At 44.9% G+C, this 9,600-nt stretch overlaps 1 protein-coding gene across 3 annotated transcripts in view; it reads left to right on the top strand.

Moving 5' to 3' along the window:
- The first annotated feature begins 1,019 nt into the window (after positions 1–1,019).
- GNPDA1 (glucosamine-6-phosphate deaminase 1) overlaps positions 1,020–9,600 on the top strand; it is a 31,924-nt gene continuing 23,343 nt past the window's right edge. The window contains exon 1 of one of the 3 annotated variants that reach the window (XM_063928143.1): positions 1,020–1,144. In XM_063928143.1, coding sequence (XP_063784213.1) covers positions 1,072–1,144 — 73 coding nt within the window. In that variant the 5' untranslated portion in view covers positions 1,020–1,071. Of the gene's footprint in view, positions 1,145–3,215; positions 3,503–6,876; positions 6,956–9,600 lie in introns of those variants that run through there. The other 2 variants (XM_063928145.1, XM_063928144.1) reach the window with 2 other exon arrangements.

Genomic DNA, 9,600 nt, shown 5'->3' with positions numbered 1-9,600 from the left:
GTGCTCTCCCGCAGGCAAGGCAATCTTAACTATCTAGTGTACTATCTAGTACAAACAAAGTATAGTCAAACTTGGCACTTTGTCAAAATCGGTGCTTCTGGGCTCTGGGGGTGTTCAAGGGAAATCAGAGTCAAAATCAGAGATAGTCAGTATCTCACCGTGTGTATGCACCTTAACTATTACACCATCTGTACTGCAAGAGAAACATTGATGATATAAATTTGATGTCCATCACTACTCCGTTACTGATTAAGTGGATCTCAGCTCAAGCACTTGTTTTGGGCCCTGCACATTGCGCGATCTGCCGCCCATCTGCCCGAGGGGGGTAGTGACGGGGGGAGTTTCTTCACTCCCCCCGTCACGCGGCTCCATAGCAGTGCAGGCAAATATGGACGAGATAGTCCATATTGGCCTGCATGCACAGGCGACAAGGCACCAGCGAAGAACGAGCGCGGGGCCGCGCATCGTTCATCGCTGGTGCCTCCACACTGAAAGATATGAACGGTATCTCATTCACTAATGAACGAGATCGTTCATATCTTTGAGTATTATCGCCCAGTGTGTAGGGCCCATTTCTCTCTAGTCTATCAGGACTGTTCCCTTACTGCCGTGGGAGCTATTCCCACTGTGCATGAAGAATATGGAACAGCTTAGGGCACTATATAATAGACTATTTACCAGCTCGTCAAAATAACAGAACATCATAACAGTAATGTCAGCTATGACAGCTGTGTGAGCTTGAACTGAGCAAAAATGTAATTTCTCCATCAGGCGCCATCTAGTGGTAGCTGGTGTTTAAAACACATAAATTCCCACATAGAGGTGAGAAGCATTTTATTATATAGGATAATTCACCTGTGACTTATCAGATATACTGTATTATCTTCAAAGAACCCAGATAGTCACAATGTTAACTATGAATACACACATACATAATTATTATAAATGCAAACCTATAAATAAATACATATGCAGAACACACATCTAATCATTATTCTGTGAAAGTCTGACACTGTAAGTTTGCAGCTGACTCAGCAGCCTACCCCCGGGAATCACGTGAGCAGCAGTCATATGACTGAGCAGCAGCAGGAGGACACACAGGCGTTGTACAACACTGGGGCACTTGTTCCTGCAGAGAGATCGGGTGAGTGCTGCATGCAGGCTGCTTACTAAAGCGCTGTATAAGTAGTGTATATGTGTGTGTAACTTTCCCTCAAAGGCATGCATGACTTATTACCCTGTGGCGTCGTTCTAGAACGCTGTGTATGTACTTGTACGTGGCCATTCCTGGAAATGTACGTTTTCAGCCCAAGGGGACAGGGATTAGGCAGGCAGCTGTAACTCCTGGTTTTACTTTCCCTTTTCATATGCTTCAAGATTTACACTTTCCAAATAACCTGTAGGATCTGTGTATTCCTGTCATACAAACACATGATACACAGTGTGGGTGACCGTGACCTGCTGTCAGCTAGTAACAAAGCTATTACTATAGCATTATAATGATGCATTTTGCAGAGTCTATGCTGGACACTAAATTATTAATAGTCAGAGAATATTTGAGACGGCACATGTCTGTAGGATGCTAAAGTTGTCCCACTGAATTCAGACTCTTATGAAAATAGATGTAAATTTCATCCCATTGTAAAACTATTCCTATAATTTGGCAGCAAATTGCATAGACTAGCACGTGAGTTGCACTTCTTTCCTATATGTCTTACAGTATGTTCTCCCATCACTCCTAGGTCCCTGCAGTGCTCGCATTACCTACTTGCTTTACAGAGGAATGTAATAAAATTCATTGTGAATTTATTTACAGAAAATTGCAGCAAATATTGGCTTCTGAGTGTTTTTCTGAACATCTTATGTGTCATATTGACAATGTTTATATTTTGTTTCAAAAAACAACTATAAACAGCAGCAGTCTCTTTCACTTGGAAGTTTGTGGCCGGTAGTAGTTGCTTGCTGTGAGGGCTAAAACACACGAGCCGGCTTTTCCGGCCGGGAAAAAGACGATGGCTTTTTCCCGTGCCGGCATTGTAATGAACAGTGTGAGTAGTGTCCTTACACACTGCCCGGCCCGGCTGCCAGGTTGCAGCCGGAACTATCCACTGGAATGTCCGGCTGCTGTGCCGTCTTTGCAGCCAGTGAACCGTGTGTGTGAAGGGGAGCTTTCACACACAATGTTTTTTTTCCAAGCCGTGTCTAATGCTGCACATGCGCACAGCATCACACACGGCTCAAAGCCGTTGTGTGTGAGAGACTCTGCCGGTTTCTCCTGGATGGCAAAAAGCCGGACAAAGTATGTCCAGCTTTTTGCCATCCGGGAGAAACCGGCGCGTGTGTTACAGCCCTGGGTACCACTTTTGTAAATGGGAAATAGTAGCACTCAAAGCACCTGTGTAATACCATCCTAAGGCTGGTTACACACTGGTTTTAGGAAAATGCCAGGAATGCAGCATGTCAAGTAATATGTGACTTATAGGCCCTACACACTACGCGATAACAGTGAAAGATATGAACGATCTCGTTCATTAATGAACGAGATATCGTTGATATTTTCCAGTGTGTATGCACCAACGATGTGCCGCCCCGCGCTCATCATCGTTGGTGCCGCGTCACTTATTTATACATGCATGCATATATGGAAAATCTCGTCCATATTAGCATGCAGGGCTATGGGGCCAGGTGAGGCCGTCAGGCACCTCAGCAGCCAATCGCCAGGTGTGTAGGGCCCATTTTATTTAGCTAAGCTAAGTCCTTTATTGTTTTGTAGCATGTGCCCAAATTATATTACTACCTGATTTCCTGTTCTGCAATCAAGCAAAACCTGCTGTAATATAACCCAACAAAAGGACAGCTGGCTCCTGATTGGAAAAGTGCTGCAGCTAAAGGGACCTACACACTTGGCAATTGCTTTTGAAAGATATGAAAGATATCATTAAAGAATGAACAATAACTCCTTTATATCTTACAGTGTGTATGCAACAACGATGAACGATGCGCATCCCCACAATCGTTCATCGATCATCGTTTAAACTTGCATGCCAGTTTGGACGATGTCGATGTATGTAATGTCATATCGTCCATAGACATTGTTCAGTGTGTATGCAAAATATCGTTCATAAAAAATATTTCATCTTTCAAATCGTTCATCTTGCAAATTGCACAAATCTATCTGGTTACAGCTATCTGTGCTGGAACCAGGCACCTGGGTGCTCTCTTCTCTCCTAGATGTTGAAGTTGTGCTCATGCTCAGTTGTATGATGAGTAATGGCACGCAATCTTTGGAAAAGCTGTCCCTTTTGACAGCAAAACACGTAAGGACATTTGGACCTGTGGATATCTACCGATATCCAGGATTATTGGATCGTGGACTTAGTATTTGGAGCCTTGGTGCCGCTGCGTATGAGGAGTGCCTATCAGGAACCCTACAATTGCGTGCTGGAGCCATTGCCAACTGGACCACCACCTATGGGCTATTAACATTGTCACTCCTGGACTGGTAAATATTTGAAACTGACAGTCCCCACAGTGAAAGGCCTTCTGCAGTATATGTCCACCTACCACTGGATTACACAGTGATATGTCCCTTGTCCTAAACCTATCAAAGACTCTTATATTCTAAAAGCTCCTATTAATTTTTAATACATTGTATGTTGCAATAGTAAGGCAGAGATTTCTTCCTTATGAACATTTAACTTTAATAAATAACCTATCAATTGTTTTTTAAAATAATACACCTGTCTGTTTACATTAATGTAGTTAGCGCTGTGTTGCTTTTATATTACGTTTTTTGGATTGACCATCCATATATAACGGCTGCTTGGAAAACCAGCTCGTACCAAATGCGTGGGCTTTTTTGCCTCTAGAAGCAAAATTTATTTTTCTTAATCAAAAACAAGGAGCATCGGGCTTAAGGGAAGCCCTATGGCTAGGCAGTCTGTACCCGGCAGTAGTGAAGTAATCGCCACGTGTCTGTACGTAAGAGCTAGGGTGGCCAATCCCAGGATCGGTGGGATCCTGCAATTTAGGCCAAAAATCATCCGGGATTCAGTCATGGGATTGGAAGCTCCAATCTCAGGGATTTCGGGGTCAGGCTGTCCTTTGTTGTTGTGTTGTTGTTTTTTTAATGCCGGACAGCGTTGAGCATTCTCGGGAGGCTCAGATGCTGGCCGGTTCCCTCCTCCCGGCTCACCCTGCGCAGAGTGATGTGGAGTCGAGGTCACACTGCGCTGCCCGCCATCCGTGGCGCGGACCTCACCGGCTCCCTCCTCCTGCCTCCCCCAGCTTCGTGACTCGAAGTCAGAGGTCACGCAGGGCAGCCAGATGCCCGCCGCAGGTACAATGTGATAAGGTATGTGCGGTGGGGGGGTGCGGCGACACTGGAAACTAACCAATCCTGGAAATCCAGGGGCAGTTCCGGCTCACTTTAACCTCTGCATTAGTCACCTCCCTTTTTTTTTTTTTTTTTTTTTTAATTAAAGACCTCTCCCTAATAACCACAAATACGGCCGCTACTCAGACTTAATTCCAGTTCCGACACCCAAAATGCAATCACACCCAAAGAGTTGAGGCAGGTACATACTAGTCGATTTTGATCCAATAAAGATTTCCCTTGAAAGTTCCCCAGCAGCAGAATGAAAGATAAAGTGCATACACACTGAACGACATAGTGAACAGTATTACTCAGTGACGTCACCCCTCCCACCTGAACATGCAGTCATGCATGAGAGATTGGACTGCATGTTCAGTTGATAAAGATAAACGATAATGACCCGTGGGGCCACACATCGTTATCGTGTATACGCTCTTGACGATATGCACGATACTATATCATATCGTGCATATTGTTGACTTAAATCGTCTAGTGCCTATTAGCTGGCCAGATGCCTGCTGCTCTTCAACGGGTATACTCAACCTGTAAGGAAAAATAAATACAAAAAAAGTGAGAAAAGCACTGGTATGTGGCAAAAAAAAGTTTTTTATTCTATAAAAGGACAATTGTAAATGTACACATAGCTATCAATTTCACAATCTGCATAAAAGCATCAGCTGGCCGGTATAATATCATATCATGATCATATTGTATATTTTGTCGGCCGGCTGATGCTTTTATGTAGATTGTGAAATTGATAGATCTGTGTATTTTTATAATTGTCTTTTTATATAATAAAAGCAAAAAACACTTTTTGCCACATACCCGCTTTTCTCTCTCATTTTTTTTTTTTTTTTTTTTTGTATGCCCAATAGCCTATCTGGCACAGTAATATTAAACTGAATTTATTATGCTTATCAAATAAAAATTGTCATAACAAATAAACATAAATCTAGACATTAAATACAGAAACAGAAGAATTGCCCTTATTTACTGTTTTGCATAGTCTACTGACTGGGATCAGGCTAAAATGGACAGTTTCCCAGCTTAATCCCTAAAAAAAAACAATTTCCTGTGAGATATCGCCAATATTTATTCTATTTTACCTCTTTCTTCCTTCCACCAATCTCCCTCATCTGTGATCTCTCTGAAAGAGACGTCCTGTTTTACTAATGTTTCACAATGATTTATTGCCTTTTGTTGAAGAACAGTTCTAGTAATGGGTCCTAAAAGTATAACCCAATTGTGGATACGGCATTAATTCCAATAACCGGCACATACACGTGTTATGATTATGTTCTATTAATTCCTAGGATAGATACATCATGCCTATATGTTTCTCATTGGAAAAATCTATATCGCTGACCCATAATTTTGTTACTTGAAGAGTTTATACATTTGAACAGACTCCACAAACCTGTATTGTAGGAAGTATTGCTTTGATCCATTGTTTTTCCACAGAGGAGTACATTATGAACCTGATCGGGTGTAGTATGGTATGCCGGCGGCGTGGCGAGCGCAATGAGCCCCTTTGCTTGCTCGCCGCGCTACACGTGCCACACTATTTATTCTCCCTCCAGGGGGGTCGTGGACCCCCACGAGGGAGAATATCTGTCGGTATGCCGGATGTCTGGATTCCGGCGCCAGTATACTGTGCGCCAGGATCCCGACAGTCAGCAACCTGAAGACCACCCCTCTGATCTCCACTCCTAGTTCTATTTGGGCGGAGTGTTGCCATTTTTTATGGGTCTTTTGATCTCTTACCCCTCTGTGATTAATAGAGAATCTCTGAGTAAATATTCATAGTTAGGTAACAGTATGCAGGCCGCTGAACTACACATCTCATTCATCAAAAATACATTAGCCCAGGGTTTACTTGGTCCGCAAGGCATCCTGCAGTCCAGGTTTTAATTACATTCATGCTTGTGCACAGATGGGATAGTCATAATACTGAGGTATTGTTAAGTCACCTGTGTTCCTAACCATGGATATGCTTAAAACTACTGGCAACTGAATACAAGTAACTTGCCTGTGGTGAAGCATTATCACGTAGGCAGTGTCCAGTGAAGATACAGTACTATGCAAAAGTTTTAGGCAGGTGTGGACATTTTTTTGCAAAGTAAGAATGCTTTCAAATATAGAAGTGTTACTAGCTCATTATTACCAAAATACAAAGTGAATGAACAGATGAGAAATCTAAATCAAATCAATATTTGGTGTGACCACCCTTGCCTTCAAAACAGCATCAAGGAACCTCCACAATGCTTCACTGTTGCCTGCAGACACTCATTATTGTACTGCTCACCAGCCCTTTGGTGTACAAACTGCCTTCTGTTACAGCCAAATATTAACAATTTTGACTCATCAGTCCATAGCACCTGCTTCATTCCTATGTTTTTGTGCATAGCTGAGTTGCATGGCCTTGTTCCAACTCGAAAGTATGGCTTTTTTGTCCACTATCCTTCCATGAAGACCACTTCTGACCAGACTTCTCCAAACAGTAGATGGGTGTACCAGGGTTCCACTGGTTTCTGTCAGTTCTGAGCTGATTGCAGTGCTGGAAATCGTAAGATGATGAAGGTAAGCATGATGTGTCTTTCATCTAATGCACTAAGTTTCCTTGGCTGTCCACTGTCATCAGCATTGCCTGTTTCTCTAACGTCCTAAGTGGATGCTGGGGACTCCGTCAGGACCATGGGGAATAGCGGCTCCGCAGGAGACAGGGCACAAAAATAAAGCTTTAGGATTAGGTGGTGTGTACTGGCTCCTCCCCCTATGACCCTCCTCCAAGCCTCAGTTAGGTTTTTGTGCCCGTCCGAGCAGGGTGCAATCTAGGTGGCTCTCCTAAAGAGCTGCTTAGAAAAAGTTTTTAGGTTTTTTATTTTCAGTGAGTCCTGCTGGCAACAGGCTCACTGCATCGAGGGACTTAGGGGAGAGAATTTCAACTCACTTGCGTGCAGGATGGATTGGATTCTTAGGCTACTGGACACCATTAGCTCCAGAGGGAGTCGGAACACAGGTCTCACCCTGGGGTTCGTCCCGGAGCCGCGCCGCCGACCCCCCTTACAGATGCTGAAGATTGAAGGTCCGGAAACAGGCGGCAGAAGGCTCTTCAGTCTTCATGAAGGTAGCGCACAGCACTGCAGCTGTGCGCCATTGTTGTCACACACTTCACACCAAGCGGTCACGGAGGGTGCAGGGCGCTGCTGGGGGCGCCCTGGGCAGCAATATTTAATACCTTTTATGGCAAAAGAATACATCACATATAGCCATTGAGGCTATATGTATGTATTTAACCCATGCCAGATATCTAAAACTCCGGGAGAAAAGCCCGCCGGAATAGGGGGCGGGGCTTATTCTCCTCAGCACACAGCGCCATTTTCCTGCTCAGCTCCGCTGTGAGGAAGGCTCCCAGGACTCTCCCCTGCACTGCACTACAGAAACAGGGTAAAACAGAGAGGGGGGGGCATTTTTTGGCGATATATTTAAGCTGCTATAAGGAACAACACTTATATAAGGTTGTTCCCATATATATTATAGCGCTTGGGTGTGTGCTGGCAAACTCTCCCTCTGTCTCCCCAAAGGGCTAGTGGGGTCCTGTCTTCGATAAGAGCATTCCCTGTGTGTCTGCTGTGTGTCGGTACGTGTGTGTCGACATGTATGAGGACGATGTTGGTGTGGAGGCAGAGCAATTGCCGATAATGGTGATGTCACCCCCCAGGGAGTCGACACCGGAATGGATGGCTTTGTTTATGGAATTACGTGATAATGTCAGCACATTACAAAAATCAGTTGACGACATGAGACGGCCGGCAAACCAGTTAGTACCTGCCCAGGCGTCTCAGACACCGTCAGGGGCTGTAAAGCGCCCTTTACCTCAGTCGGTCGACACAGACCCAGACACAGACACTGAATCTAGTGTCGACGGTGATGAAACAAACGTATTTTCAAGTAGGGCCACACGTTATATGATCACGGCAATGAAGGAGGCTTTGCTTATCTCTGATACTGCAAGTACCACAAAAAGGGGTATTATGTGGGGGGTGAAAAAACTACCTGTAGTTTTTCCTGAATCAGAGGAATTAAATGATGTATGTGATGAAGCGTGGGTTAACCCAGATAGAAAAATGCTAATTTCAAAGAAGTTATTAGCATTATACCCTTTCCCGCCAGAGGTTAGGGCGCGCTGGGAAACACCCCCTAGGGTGGATAAGGCGCTCACACGCTTATCAAAACAAGTGGCGTTACCGTCTCCTGATACGGCCGCCCTCAGGGATCCAGCTGATAGGAGACTGGAAACTACCCTAAAAAGTATATACACACATACTGGTGTTATACTGCGACCAGCCATCGCCTCAGCCTGGATGTGCAGTGCTGGGGTCGTCTGGTTGGATTCCCTGACTGAAAATATTGATACCCTGGATAGGGACAGTATTTTATTGACTATAGAGCAATTAAAGGATGCTTTCCTTTATATGCGAGATGCTCAGAGAGATATTTGCACTCTGGCATCGAGAGTAAATGCGATGTCCATATCTGCCAGAAGGAGTTTATGGACGCGACAGTGGTCAGGTGATGCGGATTCCAAACGACATATGGAAGTATTGCCGTATAAAGGGGAGGAATTATTTGGCGTCGGTCTATCGGATCTGGTGGCCACGGCAACTGCCGGAAAATCCACCTTTTTACCACTTTTTACCAACAGAAAAAGACACCGTCTTTTCAGCCGCAGTCCTTTCGGTCCTATAAGAACAAGCGGACAAAAGGACAGTCATATCTGCCTCGGGGCAGAGGAAAGGGTAAGAGAGGGCAGCAAGCAGCCCCTGCCCAGGAACAGAAGCCCTCCCAGGGTACTGCAAAGCCCTCAGCATGACGCTGGGGCCTTACAAGCGGACTCAGGAGCGGTGGGGGGTCGACTCAAGAATTTCAGCGCACAGTGGGCTTGCTCACAGGTGGACCCCTGGATTCTGCAGGTAGTATCTCAGGGTTACAGGTTGGAATTCGAGAAGTCTCCCCCTCGCCGGTTCCTAAAGTCTGCTTTGCCAACGTCTCCCTCAGACAGGGCGACGGTATTGGAAGCCATTCACAAGCTGTTTTCTCAGCAGGTGATAGTCAAGGTACCCCTCCTACAACAGGGAAAGGGGTATTACTCCACGCTATTGTGGTACCGAAGCCGGACGGCTCGGTAAGACCTATTCTAAATCTGAAATCTTTGAACCTGTACA

This window comes from Pseudophryne corroboree, chromosome 6 (assembly GCF_028390025.1).
Source record: "Pseudophryne corroboree isolate aPseCor3 chromosome 6, aPseCor3.hap2, whole genome shotgun sequence".
In the NCBI taxonomy this organism is placed as follows: Eukaryota; Metazoa; Chordata; class Amphibia; order Anura; family Myobatrachidae; genus Pseudophryne; species Pseudophryne corroboree.
This window is presented reverse-complemented; position numbering and strand designations above follow the sequence as displayed.